The sequence below is a fragment of the Anticarsia gemmatalis genome, chromosome 21 (genome assembly GCF_050436995.1).
Source record: "Anticarsia gemmatalis isolate Benzon Research Colony breed Stoneville strain chromosome 21, ilAntGemm2 primary, whole genome shotgun sequence".
NCBI classification, from domain to species: Eukaryota; Metazoa; Arthropoda; class Insecta; order Lepidoptera; family Erebidae; genus Anticarsia; species Anticarsia gemmatalis.
The window spans coordinates 1,585,258-1,608,541 of NC_134765.1; the positions used below are offsets into that span (position 1 = coordinate 1,585,258).

General features: G+C 35.3%; 2 protein-coding genes across 3 annotated transcripts in view; one reads left to right on the forward strand and one right to left on the reverse strand.

Moving 5' to 3' along the window:
- dod ((peptidyl-prolyl cis/trans isomerase) NIMA-interacting 1 dodo) overlaps positions 1 to 1,724 on the reverse strand; it is a 47,248-nt gene extending 45,524 nt beyond the window's left edge. Inside the window, exons 1-2 of one of the 2 annotated variants that reach the window (XM_076128402.1) lie at positions 1,552 to 1,708; positions 10 to 1,294 (exon numbers count right to left, since the gene is read on the reverse strand). In XM_076128402.1, the coding sequence (XP_075984517.1) occupies positions 820 to 1,293 (474 nt within the window). In that variant the 5' untranslated portion in view covers position 1,294; positions 1,552 to 1,708 and the 3' untranslated portion in view covers positions 10 to 819. Of the gene's footprint in view, positions 1 to 9; positions 1,295 to 1,551 lie in introns of those variants that run through there. The other variant, XM_076128401.1, reaches the window with a different exon arrangement.
- Positions 1,725 to 13,308: 11,584 nt separating this feature from the next.
- Tk (Tachykinin) overlaps positions 13,309 to 23,284 on the forward strand; it is a 97,427-nt gene continuing 87,451 nt past the window's right edge. The window contains exon 1 of the mRNA XM_076128766.1: positions 13,309 to 13,411. The gene's annotated coding sequence lies outside the window, so the exon portion shown is untranslated. The remainder of the gene's footprint in view (positions 13,412 to 23,284) is intronic.

Here is a 23,284-nt window from a genome sequence, read left to right on the forward strand (position 1 = left end):
TAATACTGCTCTGAATCTACATGTTTATTTGTGTCCTTCAATTCTTCTGATACAATAGTTTGAATATCAATAAACTTTATCTTGCAAAAGGAATATAGAATTGACAATACTAACCCCTGGCTACAGATAAATCAGTCAACTACAATCACATAATTTGGTCTGAAATGGATCAGCAGTAGTCCATACAAATTGAACTTAATTGGAATTGAAATCAAATTCTTACACAACCACAGAACTATGTACTTTGGTAATATTAATGAAATGCAAGTTAACAGTTCCAATAGAGCACAATTTTATTAACAAAAGTAGAAAATAATGAATACCTGGTTTCAATGCTTAATATCATATTCAGTCATAAATTATAACCAGTCTTTACTCGGCTTAAGAATTTGTTAATTGTGATCATGAGACAATATGTTTGACAAGACTTTTCTGATAAGATATAGAGTATTATTGAATTTATGCTTAAACAAGTATGAAGATGTGAAAACGTAAATACAACAAACTTTAGAATGAGAATGTCTAAATATTTTAGTAGCAAATTGACAAGTATAAGAATGGCACTTATAATAGCAGAGTAAATTAGCTAAAGCTATCTTCAATCAAATTTTATAACAAACTTTTGTAATATAGGTGGCTTTTTATGAGGGTTTTAATTAAAATGTTCAATTATCCAATTGGAGAGTAAATTAGTTTTAATATGAATCCACATCGACAAGGTAATATTCAATACAATTAGATAACAAGTAAACTGGAGTTGAGTTATAGTTGAGAACAATTTTGGCAAAACAAATAGAAGCGTTCACTCATCACTTGCACTTAAGCAGTCCTTAGAATGATATGAACACCGGAATCAGTTTCAACAGGCCGACTGAGCTGTCCCACCTTGAGTTTGAAAGCTTCTTCTTCGAAAGGCGCCTGCATTTGACCACGGCCGAACATGCCCAAGTCTCCTCCACGCTTAGCTGAAGAGCAATCAGAGTATTTCGACGCGAGCTCGGCGAACGTAGCATCGTTGGCAACGATTTGCTTACGGTACCCTTTGAGTAGTTCCAAAGCCTCTTCTTTCGTACGCGTGATGTTCTCTTCCCTCCAGGACGATGGGCGTCTGCTCTCAGCGTGCTTCACCAACAGATGGCTGCAACGAACCTCGCCAGGGTCGGCGGGAGCTTCCGGCCGCTCCCATTGAGATTTCTTAGTGTACATGTTCAAGTAGTAGCTCATGCCGGTAGAACGGCTAGTCCTCATCTCCCATCCGTCGGGCAAAGGGGCTTCGTTGTCTTGACTTGACATTCTGCAACGTATTTTTCAATGGTTTTGGTCGGTATACAAGACAATGTTAATCGAAGTAATTTAGATTTATATTAACAAAATTAGCAGAAAAATTGAGGACATTCTTGTTTGCGCTAATTTAGTCACACAATTAAGAGTAAATAGGCTCTTTGTTCACCATAAAAAGAGAAGTATAAACAAAATTTCGATAAAATTTTATCGACATAACCTATGAATTCTGTTAGCGAGATAAACAAAGAAAATGATTTTGAAACATACCTGGATTGTCAGCGGTAGCTTGTAATAGAAATAAACAATATATGAACTGGAATATTACAGTAAATAACCACTTATTTGTAATAATCAAAACGAAAACGTAGACTATTGGCAGCACTTTTGACAGGACGCCAATTTGAGTTTTTGACAGCTACCGCATCGCATTCCGCCTCGAATTTTACTTCACCGAACAACATTTCTAGCATGAGCCATGAAGTCATGGGTAACTATTTACGCCCAAATAGTTGCTACAGAATTCGACAGATGGCATTAACTCAAAATTATTCTGTTAAAATTAGAAATACGTGTAACAAAATTATACAAATATTCTAACGATTCGTAAGCGCAAGAGTGAACTTATATTCTCTATATTTGAAATGCTGACGTATAACAAGAATTTTCAATGATTTAACGGACGTGCAATATTTTTCGTACTGAATACAGCGACATCTGTTATCGCTTCGGCGAACTAGGAAAAACAAAATGTCTCTGAAGTTTCTCGTTTTCTATTTAACAATGGTTCAACAAAAGTGGGAACAAACACATCGTTCCGTTTGCCTTTTACATTCAAGTTGAATAATTACAGATGGCATCTATTGTACGTTCACATTGTATAAAGACGAGAATTACAATGCTTTGCAAACAAGAGAAAATTCAATCGGTGAAAATTCAAACTTTAATAACTTTAGTACAATAGAATTATTGAATTTTGTCCCTAGTCATTTGTTATTAAGAGCCTTTACCTTGGAAACTTAATAAAATAAATTATTGGTAGGTATTTATTGTTCTTAGTGGTTGGTATGTAAGTAGCTTTATATTTAATTATTGCACTGAGACTGCAATATATAGCATTGCTGAAATAGACCATAGACCAATAGATTTCCAATAGCTTATGGCTATTATAGTTGATGACTTTCTTTTTAATTTGGTGTGAGCCTATTTGCAAAAGTGCAGACATTGCTAAGAAAATAACTCAGAAGCGATTTTTTACCGCCATCTACTATCAGTCAGCATCAGAACCTATAATTATTTTATATGTCGACAATACTAACCAAGTGTAGGAAACTGGTTACGGTGGGCACATAACAAACTAACTGTGATTGCCTAATAAAGGTTTGTTCAAACTATAGAATTTGCATAGTAATACAAAGTCAAAAAGGGCTTCGTACATTTCTTCTCAACTTTCAAGACATTTTAAATATGTATATAACTATGTAAGTTACATTATGTTCCCACATTAAACAAAATATTTGCGTGGCCTTTATAGTTATTACCAATAATTATAACGAATACTAGGAATCTGAAGGGGTTGTTATAGTAACATCTGTACAACTTGGTAGGTGTAATGCAGGATTACGTACGTATTATTTTATCCTAAATTTTAGTACCTATTAGCCGTTTCTTGTATCCTACTGCAGAGCAAAGGGTTCCCATTTTTACCTTCAGAACTCCCTTTCTTGTGTAATCGTCCTGCTCGCTAGTCTTAAAGGTCCAGATTTCCGTGAAATACGCTAATTAAAAAAAAAATCGTTAAAGAACAGACATTTGTCTGTGGTTTCTTCGTTTAAGGTCATTTCTTTATGCTATGCTACAATCTACAAAGCCTACAAAGTAATTTTCTCCTGGTCGTTGAAACTGTGCAGGACTTTGTTTATAGTGTCCAAGTGTGTACAGACCTACACAATACTCAGGTAAAGACTCCATGTCCTTACTCTCTTAGTCCGGCGGGACGGTTAGCCGACACGACCAGTGAGTTTTGAGGCACAGAACCGATGGCCTTATGTGCTCTCCGAGGCACGTAGGTCTACGACCTAGAGTTGCAAACTCCGGACAATTTCTGAGCAATTCACTATAGGAAAACTCAGAAAATACTTTTTGGACCGACCCAGGATTCGAATCCCTGCGCGGCAGACGCATACACAAACTAAATCTAGTGCAGTAGCTTGCTTTTTTTCAGTGTCTTATTATATAGAACTGAAGAATCGGGCATGTCAGTCCTCTAGCCATAGTCCTAATTGAAGAAGTGCCCAGCAGTGGGACGGTAATATACACTTTTCATTATTCTATACTGTTAAAAATACGCTTCCGAATTTCCCAATCACTCAATAGTTCATCACAGACATTAAAAATACATTTTACAACAGAACAATAACAAAGGATTCGTGAAAGCATACATTTGGCCGTTCACAATGGAGTTAATTCAGCAAATAAAGCAAGCCTTTGACTTGCAACATTTCGCACGTGTGCTACGAAATATTGATAATAATTTGTAACGAAATTTAATGGTGTATAAAACTGTTTCCTTTGTATCGACGCACGCGTTCGCGCCATTGGACTATTGGTAATCAACGCAAAGGTAATTGGACATTCAGCCTACTCATTAACAGAACTCGATGTTTGTAACCTATACACTATACGGCCATTTTGCTTTGATAGACAAGTTGTATTGAATTAGCCATTTGCTGATGTTTTGTACAGCACTTGATAGATTCTACGAGCCAGTTTAAACCGGCCTGTCATACCAATTTTTGTTTCAAGACTGATTTTTTAGTAAATAGATATTTTTGTAAACATCTAAGTATTTCGCACTTTCCTTTGTTAGGTATATTTTCTATTATTTGAGCAAGCTATATTCAAAATGGAGCCGTTTTGAGCCAAGCTCGGAAAATAGACATTTCAATTGCAATAGTTTTAATACATCTTGAATCTATAAGTACTCATTCTTTACACGACGTGCGAACTATTAAACGGCCATTACAACAGATTCAAGTATCTCATGTGCACGTATCTTGCATTTATATCGCTTACTTGTGGGCCATTTTTGTCTTTCAATAAAACAACATGCAATATTTATTTTATACTTACTTACTTACAAGTACTTAAAAGACCCACATTCTTAGGACTTCCCATAGCTAAAAGAGTATTATAGTTAAGACAAGCGGAGTTTAGAATCTATCAAAAATTGTCTCTAAAAAAAGAAATAGCTATTTTTTCACATGACGCAATATTCTTACTATTCCATACGTCACACATGTAAGTTCGGTTTCCTGAAACACAATGCGATACTAACCTACACGTTACATTCAATATAGAATATAGACAGATAACATAGAACCATTTACATTTGATGGTATGACATTCTGTTCCCAGAAGAGATAGCCACGAGAACTTTACGAGAATTCTGTCTATGTACCAGGCAAATAGAAATAGAAGGTAGTTAGTTGACTATTGACACAACATTTAATTTAATCAAGTTAGTTGCGTAGCGGATGTTTTTATTTAAAAATCAATGTTGTTACAACACAGCCGTCAACCATCTATGTTTTTCTGATGATTTTTGTATTTGTAATCAGGATTTTGTTGCATTTTTGTACATCAAATCTCTCTAATGACTTTTGGAAGTCACGTGTGTATGTAGAAATACATTTTTGTGGAAGAGCAAAGTTAGCAGCCCAACAGCTTCCCAGCTCACATTACTGGCTTATATCCGTAAATGAATATTTCTGAAAAAAAACCTGGAATAAAAAGTATCCTATGTGTAGGTTTTAAAACGATTTATGTACAGCCGTTATCCAAAAAAACAAAAATGTAGTTTTGATGTAGGTAACTGAGTAACAAACGTCCAATACTTTTACATTACATGAAAACAATGTACAGCAACGGCTTTCAATAGTTGTCAACTGAGATCTCTCGATTTTATAAGAGGGAAACTTAATAATGAAATGTTCGTGTGTAAGTCGGGCTCGAATATGTAAATTGTATTGTCTCAGAATAATAATGTTTCTATTACAATAGGTTAGTTGATACTGGTATTAATGCTCGAACGAAACATTAGCCAATATCGTATGCAATATACACTTGTGAATGTGTATTTATATTCATATGCTCTCTAGTCAAGTCTTCTCCTTTTGTCAGGATCAGAATCTACAAGCTATTATAAAAAATATATTTTGATAAATGAGTCCTAATGGTAATCCACCCAATACGCACTTGACCATAGCGTGGTGGACTTAAGGTCTAACTCCTCCCCCACTCCGGGAGGAGACCCTTGCCCAGTGGGACATTACTGGGTTAAATTTATAATTTAATAATGAGTTCTGCCTCCATGAGCTTCGGTCATCCTAAAAAGAAAGTGTAGTGGTCAAGACAGCTGGTTTTTATGAGAAAGAGAAAAAACATTTGGCAAAAGCTCGTATGCTTGAGTCTCGAATACTGCTTCCGTGGCGCAGTCGTTAACGCGGTCACATCGCCGTAATAACCGCAGCGCTGCGAGTGGCAGGTTCGAATCCCACCCGGGACAAATTTAATATTTATGTGATGAGCACGACGATTTGTTCCGAGCCTGCTTATCAATTTATCTATACCAGTGGTTGCCCAGCAGTCGAAATTCGGCTATCCCAGTGCTCTATGTATAGACAAATGTCAAATGCGTGGTAGTGTGTGTGATGTATTATTTATTTGATTTAATGTACTTTAAAAGCATTATTATTAAAAAATATTATTGTTCTGCACTCTTCCTACACATAAACTGTAAGTGTGCCAAATGTCATACTTCTGCGTCAGCAAGGTTTTCGTAAAAAGGGGTCCAAAGTTTTTTGCTTCACGTATAAATATATAGGTAAGTGTGTGTATGTATTTAGAAGTATATAAGTATGACTCAGACTGCCTCCGTGGCGCAGTGGCTTAGGTCGCCACGCCGAAACCATTGCGTCGGGAGGTCGTGGGTTCGATTCCCACACGAAGCAATTATTTGTGCGATCCACAAATAATTGTTTCGAGTCTGGTTGTGCTTTGTGTCCGTTGCTTGTATGTTTGTAAAAGTCCCCGCGACACAAGAGCAATTCTTAGTGAGGGAGTTGTCTTTTTGAACAAGAAAAAAAAAATGTTTATTAGTTATTTGGTTACCATAGTACAAGCTCTGCTTGTTTGGAATTAGCGGACCGTGTGTGAGTTGTCCCATTATATTAGGTCGGGGAAAAAGTCTTTTCGCATTATAGTATGTATGAACTTGTAATAAAATCTCTTTAGCTTTAAGAATCACAAATGAGTACACGGATCATAACGTTTCATTCAGTAAGCTCGTGAGGTACCCAAATATCGAGCCTTTTTGTGTTGAGAAAAGATTTTATGTATAATGTATAATAGAATACGGGAATTAACGCAAACACGCATTTTACCTTAAAATGCCTAACGTTTCGGCGCAGGTTGCACTCGCCGTGGTCCCAGGCAGACTGGAGCAGCGATGACAGGACTTCGTGTATATGAGGCGGACGAATGTCCATCCACCCTCATATTTTGATTTTTCCAACCGCCAACACACACTACACTAACCGTGTCCCTATTCTGTGAGCTAACCGATTGCGAAACATAGCGAGGTTTTGTAACAGTAATCACTGGATTCCACGTCGCGGATAATTTGAAGCCGTCTTCCCGATTGAAATTTGGATGTTTCTTGATTTCGATCGCTTCACGAACAATCCTCGAGTAGAAATGTCGTTCAGTGGAGAGGACTTGAGGGCGATGGAATTCAATCCAGTGATTAGTTCCTGCTTCGAGTAGATGTTCCGCAATGGCTGACTTGCTGATTTGACGGTTCTTAACAGCGGCGATATGTTCCTTGACCCTTTCAGCTATCGACCGCTTAGTCTGGCCTATGTAGGAACTACCGCAGCTGCAGTTGATCTTGTAGATACCTGGTGTTTGAAACGGTAGTACATCCTTCGGTGTGCCCACCATGCTGCTGACTTTTGCCCCCGGCGTGAACACTGTGCTGATGCTGTATTGTTTCAATACATTCCCGATCTTATCAGTCACTCCTCTGACGTAGGGCAAGTAGGCGGGCTGTCTGTTGACCTCCGGATGTTTACTCCGTTTCGTGATCCTGTTCCTTCGTCGACTTACGTGGTATCCGTTCATTCGTAGTACCTCCTGAACATGTTCCAGCTCCTTCCCAACATGTTCAGGGTCACAGAGGTCATGAGCTCTGTTCTTCAGTGACGTCATAACGGACTGCAAGTGACGGGGATGGTGATGTGATGTAGCGTGCAGGTATCTATCTGTGTGTGTCGGTTTCCGGTAAACACAGTGTGATAAGGATCCATCGGGTTTCGCGGCAACCCTCACATCTAGGAATGACAACGACCTGTCCGTCTCCATTTCGTAGGTGAACCTCATCTTAGGGTGAATGGAGTTTAGGTGTTCTAGATATTGATCTACTTCCTGTTGACCTCCTTGGATAATGCAGAATATGTCGTCCACATATCTTTTCCAAAGCCGTATGGTTTTTGGTCCGAGTGCCAATGCTTTCTCCTCAAAGTGCTCCATCCAGAGATTAGCCAGTGCAGGGGCAACGGGGCTGCCCATTGCGACGCCATCAATCTGAAGGTAATGTTGGCCTTGGAAAAGGAAGTAGTTGCCGTCCAAACAGTTTTTAAGAAGATCAATATAGTTAAACGGCATCTCGTTGTCCTCTAGCTTGGTCTTTACCACGTCCAAACACTCCTTAATTGGAACATTGGTGAAGAGCGACTCGACGTCAAAACTCACCATGACATCGCCCGGTTCCAATCTAAGGTCCTTAATAATCTGGACGAAGTGCCGCGAATCTTTCACAAAAGACGGTGTATTTCCCACAAGTGGCTGCAATACTGACGCAACGTACTTTGCAAGGTCGTAAGTAGGAGAGGCGATTTGACTCACGATAGGCCGCAGTGGTACGTTGGACTTGTGTATTTTGGGCAGGCCATATAATTTCGGTGGTTGATGCGACTTCGGTTTATACAGACTCTCGTACTCGTCTTCCGTGAAAAGGTCCTTGTTGTCCTGTATCAGCGTCCGTATTCGTCGTGTTACTCTAGCCGTAGGGTTATATGATACCGGTTTATATACCTTGTTATCACATAACAAATCCCGAACTTTCTGTTGGTAATCAGTTGTATTCATCACTACAGTGGCGTTTCCCTTGTCGGCCTTAAGCACTAATATATCCCGGTTATCCCGAATAAGTTTCAGTGCTTGACGCTCTTCTGCAGTGGTATTACTCGCTGGAACCTTCGATTTTCGTAATATAACCGCAACGTCCTGTCGCAGGGTATCGGCGTCGCCGGGCGGTATTTTATTACGAGCAATCGTTTCCTCGACGCTACTGATTACACTTTCGAACGGAATTCGCTTAGGCGTTAGTGCGAAGTTCATGCCTTTGGCCAAGATGTTAATCGTAGGTTGGTCTAAACTCACATTTGAACATTTCAGGAGGTACTACGAATGAACGGATACCACGTAAGTCGACGAAGGAACAGGATCACGAAACGGAGTAAACATCCGGAGGTCAACAGACAGCCCGCCTACTTGCCCTACGTCAGAGGAGTGACTGATAAGATCGGGAATGTATTGAAACAATACAGCATCAGCACAGTGTTCACGCCGGGGGCAAAAGTCAGCAGCATGGTGGGCACACCGAAGGATGTACTACCGTTTCAAACACCAGGTGTCTACAAGATCAACTGCAGCTGCGGTAGTTCCTACATAGGCCAGACTAAGCGGTCGATAGCTGAAAGGGTCAAGGAACATATCGCCGCTGTTAAGAACCGTCAAATCAGCAAGTCAGCCATTGCGGAACATCTACTCGAAGCAGGAACTAATCACTGGATTGAATTCCATCGCCCTCAAGTCCTCTCCACTGAACGACATTTCTACTCGAGGATTGTTCGTGAAGCGATCGAAATCAAGAAACATCCAAATTTCAATCGGGAAGACGGCTTCAAATTATCCGCGACGTGGAATCCAGTGATTACTGTTACAAAACCTCGCTATGTTTCGCAATCGGTTAGCTCACAGAATAGGGACACGGTTAGTGTAGTGTGTGTTGGCGGTTGGAAAAATCAAAATATGAGGGTGGATGGACATTCGTCCGCCTCATATACACGAAGTCCTGTCATCGCTGCTCCAGTCTGCCTGGGACCACGGCGAGTGCAACCTGCGCCGAAACGTTAGGCATTTTAAGGTAAAATGCGTGTTCGCGTTAATTCCCGTATTCTATTATACATTAAACATGCAACGCGAGAGTTTAAAAGTTATGATTTTATGTATAATGCGAAAATACTTTTTCCCCGACCTAATATTTATTATAATGCTTTTGAGCAGCTCAATTAAATGTTCTACCACATTTCACCTACAAAACATCTTAAAACACTTAACTACATATGACGTTAATTACTTTGTTATTTACAATACAGTACTAAGAGTTATTTGTCTGCACTCGTTTGAAGTCTTGCAATCTCGTCTAGTTCAAACACGACAAGTGTTTGTTGCCACTGAACCACTGTAATTCACCTATGTACCTATGTTATGTACACGTGGCTGTAATTACTGGAGGTCGATGTTTGTACTGGGATTGGAGTATGGCGGAAAAGTATTGAAGGTTAGAGGTTAGGATAGTAAATTAATGCATTTTTTTCTCAAACAAATAATAGGTCTAGCAATTAAGCAACATAAAGTTTTTAAACTCTCGCGACTAGTACACATAATATTATAATGCAACCTTAGAATGCCTAACGTTTCGGCGCAGGTTACATTGGACGATGTCTCAGACGGAGACAGCCCAGGTAAAATGCGTGTTCCCGTTGATTCCCGATTCCCGCCTTCGTACCCGTTTAGTATGCAAGTGCCACAGTGATTGAGTGGTGGTTCAAAGGCGGTTGCATATCAAACTGTTACCACACGGTTTACCGCTGCGGCTAAGAAGTTTGAAAGAACTTTTGGCTTCTCTCTCTCTCTCTCTCTCTCTCAGTCTCTTTTCATAATCTCTCTTCTCTCAATCTTTTGGTTATTTAACTTCTTATAGGTCTACACATAGTTCATGTTGTTGACTCAAAAAGCACACTACTAGATAAATACATATTTGTATGTACATTTATCACATTCATCGTCAGTGGTGGCAGTTGAAAACTTTTTGATAAAAACGTTGGAACTCACTGTTGCGTGAAATAAACTTTTCCTGTGGTTTGATAATAATAAACACTATGTTTCGTATTTTTTATGTCTAATACAGGCAATTTTAAGTAAAATTATAACATCATACCTGTAGCGCGATTCTATACAGTCGGTACTGTCGACTATCGAAATTTTGATACTTAGAATGCACTGCCAAAATATTTCCTACGACACCCGACAGAGGCGCTGATCAGATTTTCATACAATTCATACAAGACCAAATATTTTTCGATGATAGGTCGATTGTCGGTAGTCGATTGTAGCAGAGAATCGAGCTACTGGTCTATTAGAATACATATTACAACTTAGTAGAGAGCCTTGACATTCAAGATATATTTAGACTTTCAGAATAATTCTATGGCCAAAATTAAGTAGCTGTATAAAACAGCTTACGCCATCGATGCTCTATATTATTTTCGAATACAACTGCCAGCCGCGTAACTTTAATACTAGGCTCTCTATTAAGTTGTCCAACTGTATCATATTTTTCATTATATAAATATATTTTTCTTTTACAGAATTTGTGGCTAGCATACAAAACGCTCTCGTAAGGAGTAAGTACAAATAAAACTAATTGCTATCAAAGCTATTTTCAGCAGGACAGCTTAAAGAAAGAGTAAAATCTGGTAAGTGTTTTGAGCAAAACACTTCCGTAGTTAAGTCTACAATAAAAACTCGATTAGCCTCTAAGTCAAAAAGCTTCCGTGACCGCAGTAATTACCCAAACTAACAATTTCTACCTTTAGGAGAAACACGTGTCTAGATCTTTATAGCAAACTAGCTGATCCGGGCAACTTCGCTTGCGTCATATAAGAGAGAATGGGTCATAATTTTCCCCGTATTTGTAACATTTTTCGTTGCTACTCCGCTTCTCTCTGTTTTATAGCCTATAGCCTTTCTCGATAAATGGGCTATCTAACACTGAAATAATTTTTCAAATTGGACAAGTATTTCCTGAGATTAGCGCGTTCAAACAAACAAACTCTTCAGCTTTATAATATTAAGTATAAGTATAGATAAAATATTTTTCAATTGTGCAGTTGTTCTTCATTCTTGGAAACACGGGCTTAAGAATCTATTTCAGTACATATTACGTCAAATTAGTGAGTGATACAGGACCTTCGGTTCACTAGCGCCATCTTAGAATAGTCTCGATTTCCTGAACCCTATAATAGATTCAAAGTACAATCAAACCAGAAATAATATATTATTTATAAATTATACTAATATTAATTTACAGTACATGTAGTACTTACTACAAATATTTATTTACATGGGACAAACATTATCAGAATGGCTTAATGCGGGTGTATTAGGTCGGGGAAAAAGTCTTTTCGCATTATAGTATGTATAAACTTGTAAAAAAATCTTTTCTCTACACAAAAAAGCTCGATATTTGGGTACCTCACGAGCTCACTGAAAGAAACCTAATGAACCGTGTATGTCATAATTTGTGATTCTTGAAGCCAAAGAGATTTTATTACAAGTTCATACTTACTATAATGCGAAAAGAATTTTCCCCGACTTTTCATACACCTCTGCTTAAATCTTCTAGCATAACGGACCCCATATTATGGATCTATGTACCTACACAAATATTTTTTCCGTGCGGAAATTGAACCGAATACTGAGCATTATAGTACCCACCTGACTAATTGCACCATGGAGTTACTTACCTACTGATTCACCAATTACTCATAGGTATTAATAACGCTTAATAATACGATAATATATAATATTATGATACGTGAAATTGCGTCATGATTTCATACGCACGTAGGATTAATATTAAGCCAAACTCCCACGGCTTCAAATTGATGCAGAACACCTACTAACAGTGATTGTTACAAGTTCTTAATAAAAAATAACTTGAAGAGTTTTTGCTTGTCTTTGGATAATGTCTTTGTTTTGTTTTGACACACCCACAATAAGGTGCTAGAATTAAAGTTTGGTGTATGGTTTTATTCGATAAAAAGGGTACAGGAGTGAGCATTTTTTTCAAGTTTACGAATACTATTTTGGTACTAATTCCAACCTCAGGAAAATAGGTTGTCTTTAAGTAGGTTTTTTCAATATCAGTTAAAAAACTTTCAATTTCAGTTTTTGACAGATCCTTGATACGTTAAAGTCATCAGTAAAATAAATGTCATTCATAAATCTATGTAGGATTCAAGTTTTAAACGAATCATGAGTACCTACTTAGTAGTTTTACAACACCTCTTGTGTTTTTTACAGTAAACACCACCTATGTACTTTACAGTATTTAATTGCAGGGCTTATTATGTTTTATTCATTATTGTTAAAATTAACGCACTATTTTAACGTGGGGTAGAGATAGGGGGGAGGGTTACATTTTAAAACCATCGAACATACTTTTTTTAATTGGGTATTTTCAATATAATCGTAGCTTTATGCTGGCAATAAAAGTTTTAGAATCATATAAGCGTAGGCTTGTCAACGTAAAGTCCCCCAAAAAGCCTAATAAAAAGGCGGCGCCTTTAATCATTTTATCAGTACATGGTCAAATCCAATATTTTACGTAAAAGCATTACGCGAAAAGCTATTCACGTAATTATCTAAAGATAATGATAATTTTTCCAATAATTTGAAAGCATTTCAAAAGTGTCAACATGAAAAACCTATTAAAGTTTTTAAGTGTTTCCCCTTTAACGTGATTGGTTGGTTGTGTGTAGCGGAGGCGTACGGCCGCTGTGATTGGTGGGCCGTGTGCGTAAGTAGCGAGGTTTTCGCGCGCTTTTCATCAGTTGACGGCAACTTTCCCGCGCGTTACGCCGTCGTGACAAGTTTCGTTCGAAAGTTATGAGTGTTTAGCGAATCCTGCTGGTGTTGTTTTTTGCTGCTAAAATCAAAGGTTAGTGCATTTTTACTTTATTTATTTATGTTTCAGGGTGTAAGCTACTTTTTTTTTACATTTTTTTGGATTAAAATTCTGGATTTTTTCCTTTTAACGTAAAAATTAAATAAAAAAAAAGCACACACCGACCATTCCAAATACAAAATACGGTATTGAGAAAATTTGAGACCACTCTTTAGTTATTTATACTCTCATCAAAGGGTTTTAAAAGTGTTTTCCATATTTAATCGTATTTTTTATACCGCATGTACCGCAGTAGACTAAACGAAGCCTATTACGGATTAAATAATTTAAAAGTTCATTCAATTGACTGCACATCGTTCTAAGAAATTTCAACATGTAGGCTTTTTGATTACCTGTCATATGTCAACGACACTTACCAATATTTTATAACACATGGATTGTCAAAGGAATAAGAATGTGATTGACTTTAAAATTAAATTACTTTTCTAGACGGAGAATTTAAAAAGAATATTCAATTACATGCGTGTCTGTATATGAAATGAGTTAAAATTAAAAAGAAAATGATTTTAAAATAAGAACATATTAATTTAATAGGAATGAATACTTTTTGAAACAAAAACACGTTGATTTTTCGGTGACGCGTCTGAATTTTGAACTTAAATGAAGGAGCAACAAATAGGTCCGATATTTTTGGTCATGATAACTTTAACCTGTAAAAACGTCTGTAAAAACATTGATAAAATATTAAAATGGATTTTTTTATTATTATTTTTATGCCGTGATTATCAAACTACCGGGCAAAGCTCTCCTCAAATTAAATTTAAGCAAATGAATTTATTATAATCTTGCATTCCATAAATAGTACTCGTGTAAGACGAACGTATCTAATAAAATACATTCCTGGTGTTAAATCAACTTAATTAGTTTATTAATTCAACATGACAATTGAGTAATTAACTTCTAAAGTTACATAACACTATTACGATTATTACGTGTTAGTTTATTCTCAATGAACCACTAATTTTAGTTAGTCGAATTTGTAACCGTAAATGTTATTAAATACTGTGTAACGCAATTATGTTTGCGACGTTCAAGACGCCATGTTTCCTCCGTACTCTAAGAATAGTATGAAATAAAATTAAAATATTAATAAATTTAACCCTTTAATGTCCCACTGTTGGGCAAGAGTCTCATATCATAATGAGAGAGTGGTTAAAGTGCACCACGCTGGTCAAGTGCTGGTTGGGGACTTAATAAAAATTTAATTAAATTATATTTTGAAAATTATGTCTATTTCTATTTATTACACTTTAACTTCCGTATTGTAACAGTCAGTTGCTCAAATCACCTATCGGTAAGCGACCAGTGAGTTAAGCAACCTTAAGTGCGGAGACTACAAAGATGGGTGGACGCTTTTTGTTCAAGCTGAGCGTCTTCGTACCTAGTTTATTGGCATAACTTACTCTCTTTTTATCCTGTCTTATTACAGCCCCAAGGTATCGTCAGACGAAGAAAATTCTTTCTTCCGTTTTCGGTTAGTTGCACCTAGTTACTACAAAAACTATTTTAGGATCCAAGAAAAGTGGATAACTGAGACATGGTAGACATTGTCTGCTTGATATAGTAAAATAAAGCTAAAAAAACAACAAAAGCTATTTAAAAACCACTCGTGAACTTATTGTAAGTACCATAACAGATTAACTGTTATCAAAAATATAGTAATCAAACGCTTTTTCACACAAATATGGTGCATTTTTTAAGCACAACTACGATAGCTAGTATTGTTATACATAAAAAAGTTAGAATATATCCGTTGCATAATCATAACTACATATATTTACATTCATATCTAACTTACATAGCACTATGTAAGCATTTTAACATAGAACTGTGAGATTTTTGAAAGTATTTTTATGAGATAAGCTTTGGCCTCAAACATAGGATAGTAAAACTAAAAAAAAAAATTGCAGCAATCGCAAAAAAACTAATGACTTAAAAATTCGACTTCATCCGCGCGCAATGGTTAAGATGGTTTACGACGTTGCATAGGGGATGTCGATTCAATACGATTTGTGCTCTCCACAAATAGTTGTCTTTTAATTTTGATTAGGCAGTACTTTAAGTCAGTTGTTTGTAAAAATGTCTTTAGGTACAACTCAAGATAGATCCTGAAAGTTGTCTTAACTAAAATTTTAAGTGTATATTTAAAAAAATCTTACTAACATATATACTTACTATCACACTTTTCCCATCGGCAGAGACACTTGGTACTATCCTTACAAACTTCCCTTGCCTCATTCACATCCATACATCTGGTCATACCGGACCGCCGGTTACGAATACCACGCATAAAATATTTCTTCTATCTATACTTGCAGATATATTATAAAGTTAATACAATATTTCTCAGGATCGTTGATACGTTGATCACTGATTAACCATGACATGTCTATCAAATAATATCGATACTCAAATAAAGTTATTCTGTTCGGAAATTGGATGGAGATGAAAGACGCCATATTTCTGCAGGATGTATTACAAAATGTTATTGATATGTTGTTTAATTGATTTTATTTTCTGAGAAAGGCGCTACAGTAAAACACATATTTAATCACGCCTTTTTTCCGTATGGGTAGGCAGAGAAAAAAATAGAGATAATAATATTATGTTTCAGAAATTATGTTGCAAAACATATGCAATATGCATTATAATGCCTCAATTGAAAAGAATACAGTCCATAATAATAAATAATAAGTATAATACAATTAATTTACACTCTTAATTTGTTATTTCAAGTTTCCTTTCATAGATTCCGGTAAAATCATATACTGGTTTACTTCAAACGTTTTTAGTTTACTTATGACGTTTTCATAACATAGTTTATAATTTTTAATGAATACGATAAAATAAAAAACACCTATAAAGTTGTAGTAAAGTTTTAGTTGGACAAGCAAAGAACGGTTCCGTATTAAAAAAATGACTAAAAATCACGTTCTTTGTATTAACTTTATTATTAAATATTTATTTATTTTCATTTTAAGTTGGACAAGCAAAGAACGGTTCCGTATTAAAAAAATGTCTAAAAATCACGTTCTTTGTATTAACTTTATTATTAAATATTTATTTATTTTCATTTTAAGTTGGACAAGCAAAGAACGGTTCCGTATTAAAAAAATGTCTAAAAATCACGTTCTTTGTATTAACTTTATTATTAAATATTTATTTATTTTCATTTTTAGTATTTATTCTATTAGTGGCATCAAAAATAAATCATTTGTGAAAATTTTAACTACCTAACTCTCGCGGTTCATGAAATATAGCCTGATGACAGACAGCGAAGTCTGAGTCATAAGGTTCTGTTTTTACCCCTTAAGTACGGAACCCCTAAAAAATATAATAGTATTTTTTTCTACAATTAACAACAAAAATACACAATAATTTTCATTCATGATCCATTCGTGACGAAATAAAAATAATTACAAACAGTTTTTTATTGTCTACTAGAATCACAATAGTTTACTATTATATACAGGAATAAGAAACATTTTTGTAGAGTTCCATAGGATGCCGGATTTTTCATTATTTTGTGAAATAAAACGAATAATTTATCAGCAAACGGAGTTAATTTCACATGTTCTCATTTTATGAAACGTGTATGTAACGTAAAGCCAGCGTAATTATATTGAGTATAAAAATAACCCACATCTACATTTTAGGCTAAAATATTGTATTCTTTGAGTTCCGTTTTCAAAAAGCAATAGTCTGACTGAATTATTTTGAACTGTAGTAAAAATATTCACTGAATAACAATTCTTATAGTAATCTTAGTCAAAAACCAATAAAATTTCAAAGGCAGTCAGAAAAAAGCAATAATTCAAGAAACGAATATGTATTACCCGGATATCAGCATTTAGTTTGATAATTCAAAAGTTAGATACCTATTGGTCAGCATAATAAACGGATTTTACAAATATTTTCGCCGAATTACGAATTAATACAAATTATTGTATAGGAACCTAAGAAATTTTTGTAAGTCATGAAACATCAACACATCAAAATACTATTCCGAAGTTCGGAACCCGTCATCGACTGGTCTGACTCCCACTTGACAGCTTCAAATCCTCTGAAATATTAAATAAGACATTTAAAAATACAAACAGCGCGTTCATTCCCCATAGTAATGCGCTGATCAAATTAGCAGGCTGCCACGATGACAAGCTTTATTGATTGAAACGGGACCCTAAAACAACGTGTTTTGATATATTTAGCCTGCTGATGGAAAAAGGTTAGCTGATACAGATTTAGTGCCTTTTGTTAATAATTTGATGTTTTTACGTGAGTTATGACATTTTCAGATTTAATTACTTGATAATTGACATGTTAAAAAAGGGAGTGAATAAATAAATCTAGTATTTCAAAAATGCCGACTGCTAGACCCCTAATATCACGCCACCCGAAGGTAGGCAGAGGTGCTATTCACCTACGTTTCGCCATTAACAAAGCTAATTCCATATAATAGAGGGTGAGCCTATTGCTATCTGCCTAGCACGTTAACAAACTCCAGGCTACAATTTAAAAAAAAGGCCAATAGTACATTGCCCAACCCGGGAATCGAATCCGACACATTATGATTGGATACACTGCCGACAAACAGCCGTCAAAAACTGACTGCGATTTACATTCAGACGTTTTTGATTAAAAGATTCATTATAATTAAAAGATTTCATTCACCTACTTCTATTGTTAGTATTTATAATTGCGTTCATATGACTAACAAACCAATAGACGTGACAAATAAATATTGTCAATTGCGACAGTAGAAGCTGTCAAAAAATTCGAGGATTTTTCTTGGAAAATGGGACATATGGAAATGTGAGTTTGAAGCTGAACAAAGGATTGTGTTCCCAGTTAACTTGAGCTTAGCATTTTCTAGAAAATGCTGTTCAAAAATATAAAAAACACAAGCTTATTTCTGAGAAGCTCGAATTTTGCAAGATGAGTTTTGTGGAGAGAAGATTTGGGTTTCTAGAAAAATATATTCAATTTCATGTGATATTTTCTCACGTAAAATAATAAAAAATAAAGTAAATATTCGTATTTACTTTATTTTTTATTATTAGAAAACTGCAAACTGTTAAATTAAGGCTTCGGCCTTAATTTAACAGTTTGCCACAATAATAATAATATACAATCATAATGACTAAAAATGGCTACGTTATCAATAAGCCTTTCAGAAGAAGATTATACCTATATACAAAGCAAGAGTCTTTTGCCGTTTCTTCTTACGAGCAACAGCTTTTCCGAAACGGTGGTAGGCTAAAAATATTAGGTCTGTTTCAAATGGTTGTCAAATATTATTCAATTAATTAAAGGATATTTGAATTTAATTTATTTAGACATACATATAAAATACAGTTCTTACTGATGAGTTATGTTTTAAAAAATATCTCTTGACTAAAATATACATATATCTACAAAGAAATATACTAAAATATAGTACATATTTCATGTCGTTACCGATTTACCGACCGCCTAACATCGTCACTCGTGTATTAAAGAATTGAATTATATCCCCGAGATGTGATACATTTTACAACTTACGGACCCGGTAGAAAATAACATTAATATATTTAACTTAACAAATCTACGACGAGACGAAATATGTTTTAATGTTTTTAGTCAAATTAATGTTAAATCATACAAAGTCTTATTTTAAATTCAATTGTTGTGAATCATTAATATAGGCGAGAGTTTTACCAACCAATCTTCTTAACCAGTATTATAAAATTGTAGTTTTTTTGTTAGGTTGAACGCGCTAATGTCAGAAACTACCTACCGGTGCGAATTGAAAAATATTTTAATGTTGGATAGCCTATTTATTGAAGAAGGCTATATGGCTATATAACATCACGCTACGACCAATAGGAGCATTGTTCACCACAAGTATGACATTATAGCACATCTTTTTCGAAACAACGTGATTGACAAACAACTTGATAAGAAATACTTAATATTTTTGTGAGCAAACACATTCCAAAATATCGGTAGAACAAGTAAACGATTGTGCCTATAATTCTCACAACTTATACTCCTATCGAAATGATGGTACCCTACATGATTTTGACACATTAACCATGTCTTAATAACCAAATTTTTTTTTGTTTCTATTTCAGGTATCTATTCAATTCTTTAACATAGAGCTTCATGCCCTTTTGTCAGTCAACACAAAAAGCCTCCCTTCCGTATCTTCACCCTTTCAAACATTCAACAAATTAATTATTATAATTTGACAACTTTCTAACTTTGTTTAATTAATACGTTGTATTCATTTAGTTGGCAACTTGTCCGGCAGATGGCATTACTAAATTCTTAATGAAACGTAGGTGTCATAGAGTTTGAGGAGCTTTCAAATTAAAATTGTCTAATTTTATGAATAAATAAGTCTGTTGAGCTAAATCTCGAGTGTATTAATTTAAGACATTATATAAATTATATTTTTATCACTTTACGTCTGTTAGGTATACAATTTTTTTTTTCAATACACATGGTATTTAAAATACTTTTCTCTATTAACATTGTTGGTTCCACCCTATAAGGATGAGCCTATTGCCATACACCAGGGTCGTTACCAAACTCCCGTTTACTATTCAGAGAATTCCAAAACAAAGCTAAAACAACACTTAGCTTAACTCGGGAATCAAACACTCGCATTTGCACACAAAACCGCTTAATTACAAAACCTTAATCTTTGATCAACTCAAGAATCAAACTCCACACCTCGTTACCTGCAGTCGCTTATACCACCACTAACTCAAATAAACTAATCGACTTACGTATCATTGATTTCGTTCACAAAATCCATTACTACTGAAAACAAGTCGTGTGAACATTAGTGTAAAAGAAATCGCATGCAACTGCAGGTACAACTGAAACAATAATAACTTGTGAATCACACAAGTATTGGTTGTGTGGGATTTGTACGAATTCGATATATCCTCGTATATTTGTAGTACCGTGGCTACCAAGTTAACTGTTTTTTCTCACTCATTATTTACAATTCAAAGAGCATAGTATAAGATTATTTTAACCCCAAGCACTTTCTCATTTATCTTGGCATATGGTCTATAACAGTCCGGAATCTGGTACCGTGCCCGATGTATCATATGATAACAGGGTCGCTCCCTAATTCATAGGACCAACAATATTACTGTTATTATAATTATTGTTTCTTGTATCAAAATAAATAAGCATTTATGAGAAAAAAGTGTTTATTCTAAAATATACTTTTAAAAAAGCATATAATTAGTACCCACTTAGTAATTGCAAACATCTTATTAATAAAAGCTAAACAGATTGCATTAGTACATCTCTCTCGCGGTTACCGTCACTCCGGCACAATTTGCATTCATTGACACCGCAGTTTGTCTGTCCGTCCATTTAGTCTTTACGTTCATTCGTGTGCTGATTGAAGCTGACGGTACTGCTTTATTGATGAAAACGGGTTTAATTCACTCTATTGTACGTCTACGGAGCGTTTTTGTATTGAGAAGTGCATAAATAATTGTATCAGTGATTACGGCAATTGTTTTCTGTTCTTTAATCTATGATAAGGTTTTGTTAGAAATATAGATTGATGACTATTTTTTATGTCATCACGCTTGATTGCAAAATACAGGCAGAGGTTATGATATTTCAAAGAATTTGAGGCGAACTTATTGCCAATATTTCTGGTACATTGTCAAAATATTCTAAAAATGCTTAGATAAACTCATTTGCTTTTAGTAGCTTAGGAATTCGACTCGAAACCTCTACATTACAGGATAAGGCAGACATTTTAAGACCGATTAAACTGAAAAACTGCTGATAGAATACTTAGATTTCCGCGCTTGTTTAGAGCATCAGCGATCATTGTTCCCTACGAAAATAAGGTTTTTAAATACGCTATAATAGTTATTACAAAAATTACCCAACAACATACCGTTCTAAGTAAAAGACCTATGAATATTTGATCACTAAACCTTGAAAGCTGATATCGTAAGGACGTGCCGCGAAAATCTTTAAGAATTATACCATAACTTAATAATTCAGTGAAGACCCCAAGTTTCCGATATAACATCATATCGCGGCTAAACGACTGTTTTAAAGCACGTAGTAAAAATTATGACTACCCTTATATTAAATTGTTTTTGGAAATTGTTATTCGTTAGGCCGAGACTGCGCCATGCTTGACGAAAAGTCATTGCCATGTTGCAAGATGACATTGTCTATCACTTTGTTTTTGAAATTTGAAACACAACTAGATGCCCGAGTAAGGTTTCAAAATTAAGAATAAATTACATACTTATATTGGTTTTAAAAAGGATAATACTTAAAATTCTCATCAGATTCAATTGTTATTAATTTGTTATATTTCATTATTATGACATTGTTATAAATTTGTTATATTTCATTATTATGACATTGTTATTAATTTGGAAATATTGACATTTAAAAAGAGCAAGCCGTGAGTTTCTTGCCGTTTCTTCTCGCGAGCAACAGCTTTTCCGAAACGGTGGTAGATAAAAAACATTTTGACGATTTCAAATACTTGTTAAAGTTTATGAAATAAAGAATATTTGACTTGACTTGACTTGAATTATATTCTGAGTGACAAACCCTCAGAAATATCGATAATTTGTATGTTAACAATATTAAGGATTTCATGCCAAACTACGCTTATTATTGCTATGATAATAACGAAACAAATACATATATTTCGGGAATATTTTAATATAGGATTCACATAGCTGCTTAAGTGTTATTGTATAATTAGGTATGAGTAGACCAGTAGATAAAGGCACGCATAATCAAGATTTTTGCAATATTCTTCTCACCAAGATGTTTCTAAGAGTCTATGTCCATCAAACCGTAGTAATTTATAAAACAACAAACAATTAAGTTGTTCTACAAACGTTTATATTGTACAAGATAATCCTCACTTAGAGCAAATATTATGTGAGCAAATACCAGTACGATCACTGTTACTTGTAGGCGGATAAAGTTTCACCCAATGCCTATACTTTAAAGGTAGGTAGAATAACATACAACTGAATAGTTCGTGTAATATTATGAGTAGAGTTGATAGTAAGATGTAAGATTTTACCTGTTTAACCAAGAAATATTACTTGCTCTAACGGTGAAGGAAAACATCGTTATGAAATCTTGCATGCCTAGAATTTGTTTAATGCATTTCTTGAGGCCTTTGCATGAGTCTCCAACTCGCACTTGGCCAGCGTGGTGGACTCAAGGCCTAACTCCATCCCTTGTATAGGAGACCCTTGCCCAGCAGTCATTAATGGGTTTAAATCATTTCCTAAGTAATGATCACTTGCTCTAACGGTGAAGGAAAACATCGTGATGAAATCTGTACCCCAAAATTTGTTTAATACATTTCTTAACGGCATGCAAAGAACTCAATCCGTAGCCAGCGTGATAGATTCAAGACTTAACTCCTCCCTCGTAGGGGAGGAGACTCTTGCCCAGCAGTGAGTAACATTTTAGCACAGGTAAACTAGCTAGAACACGTTTAATAGACCGTAGAAAAGCTATGTAGGCACTGAAAAATCCAATCTAACTTTGACTTATGGGAATACTAGTCGCGTTTGGGTAAGAACTGAAATTTTCAATAACTGTTTTTAAACTAGTGTGTTATTCAATTTTCCTGCTTTTTTCTCGATCCGAGACCAAATAATCGAAAAGGAATTTTACCTTACACCCAATTGTTTTTTAAAGTCTCTCAGTCATTTTTCCTTTATAACTTAGTATTTAATTACAAATTTAGTGATTTCGAAATAGTTCTTGATTTTCATCGCGTCCTTACAACCGTTTTCATTTCTTAACTAACCGCGTTCTAGTCTTTGTTTTCTT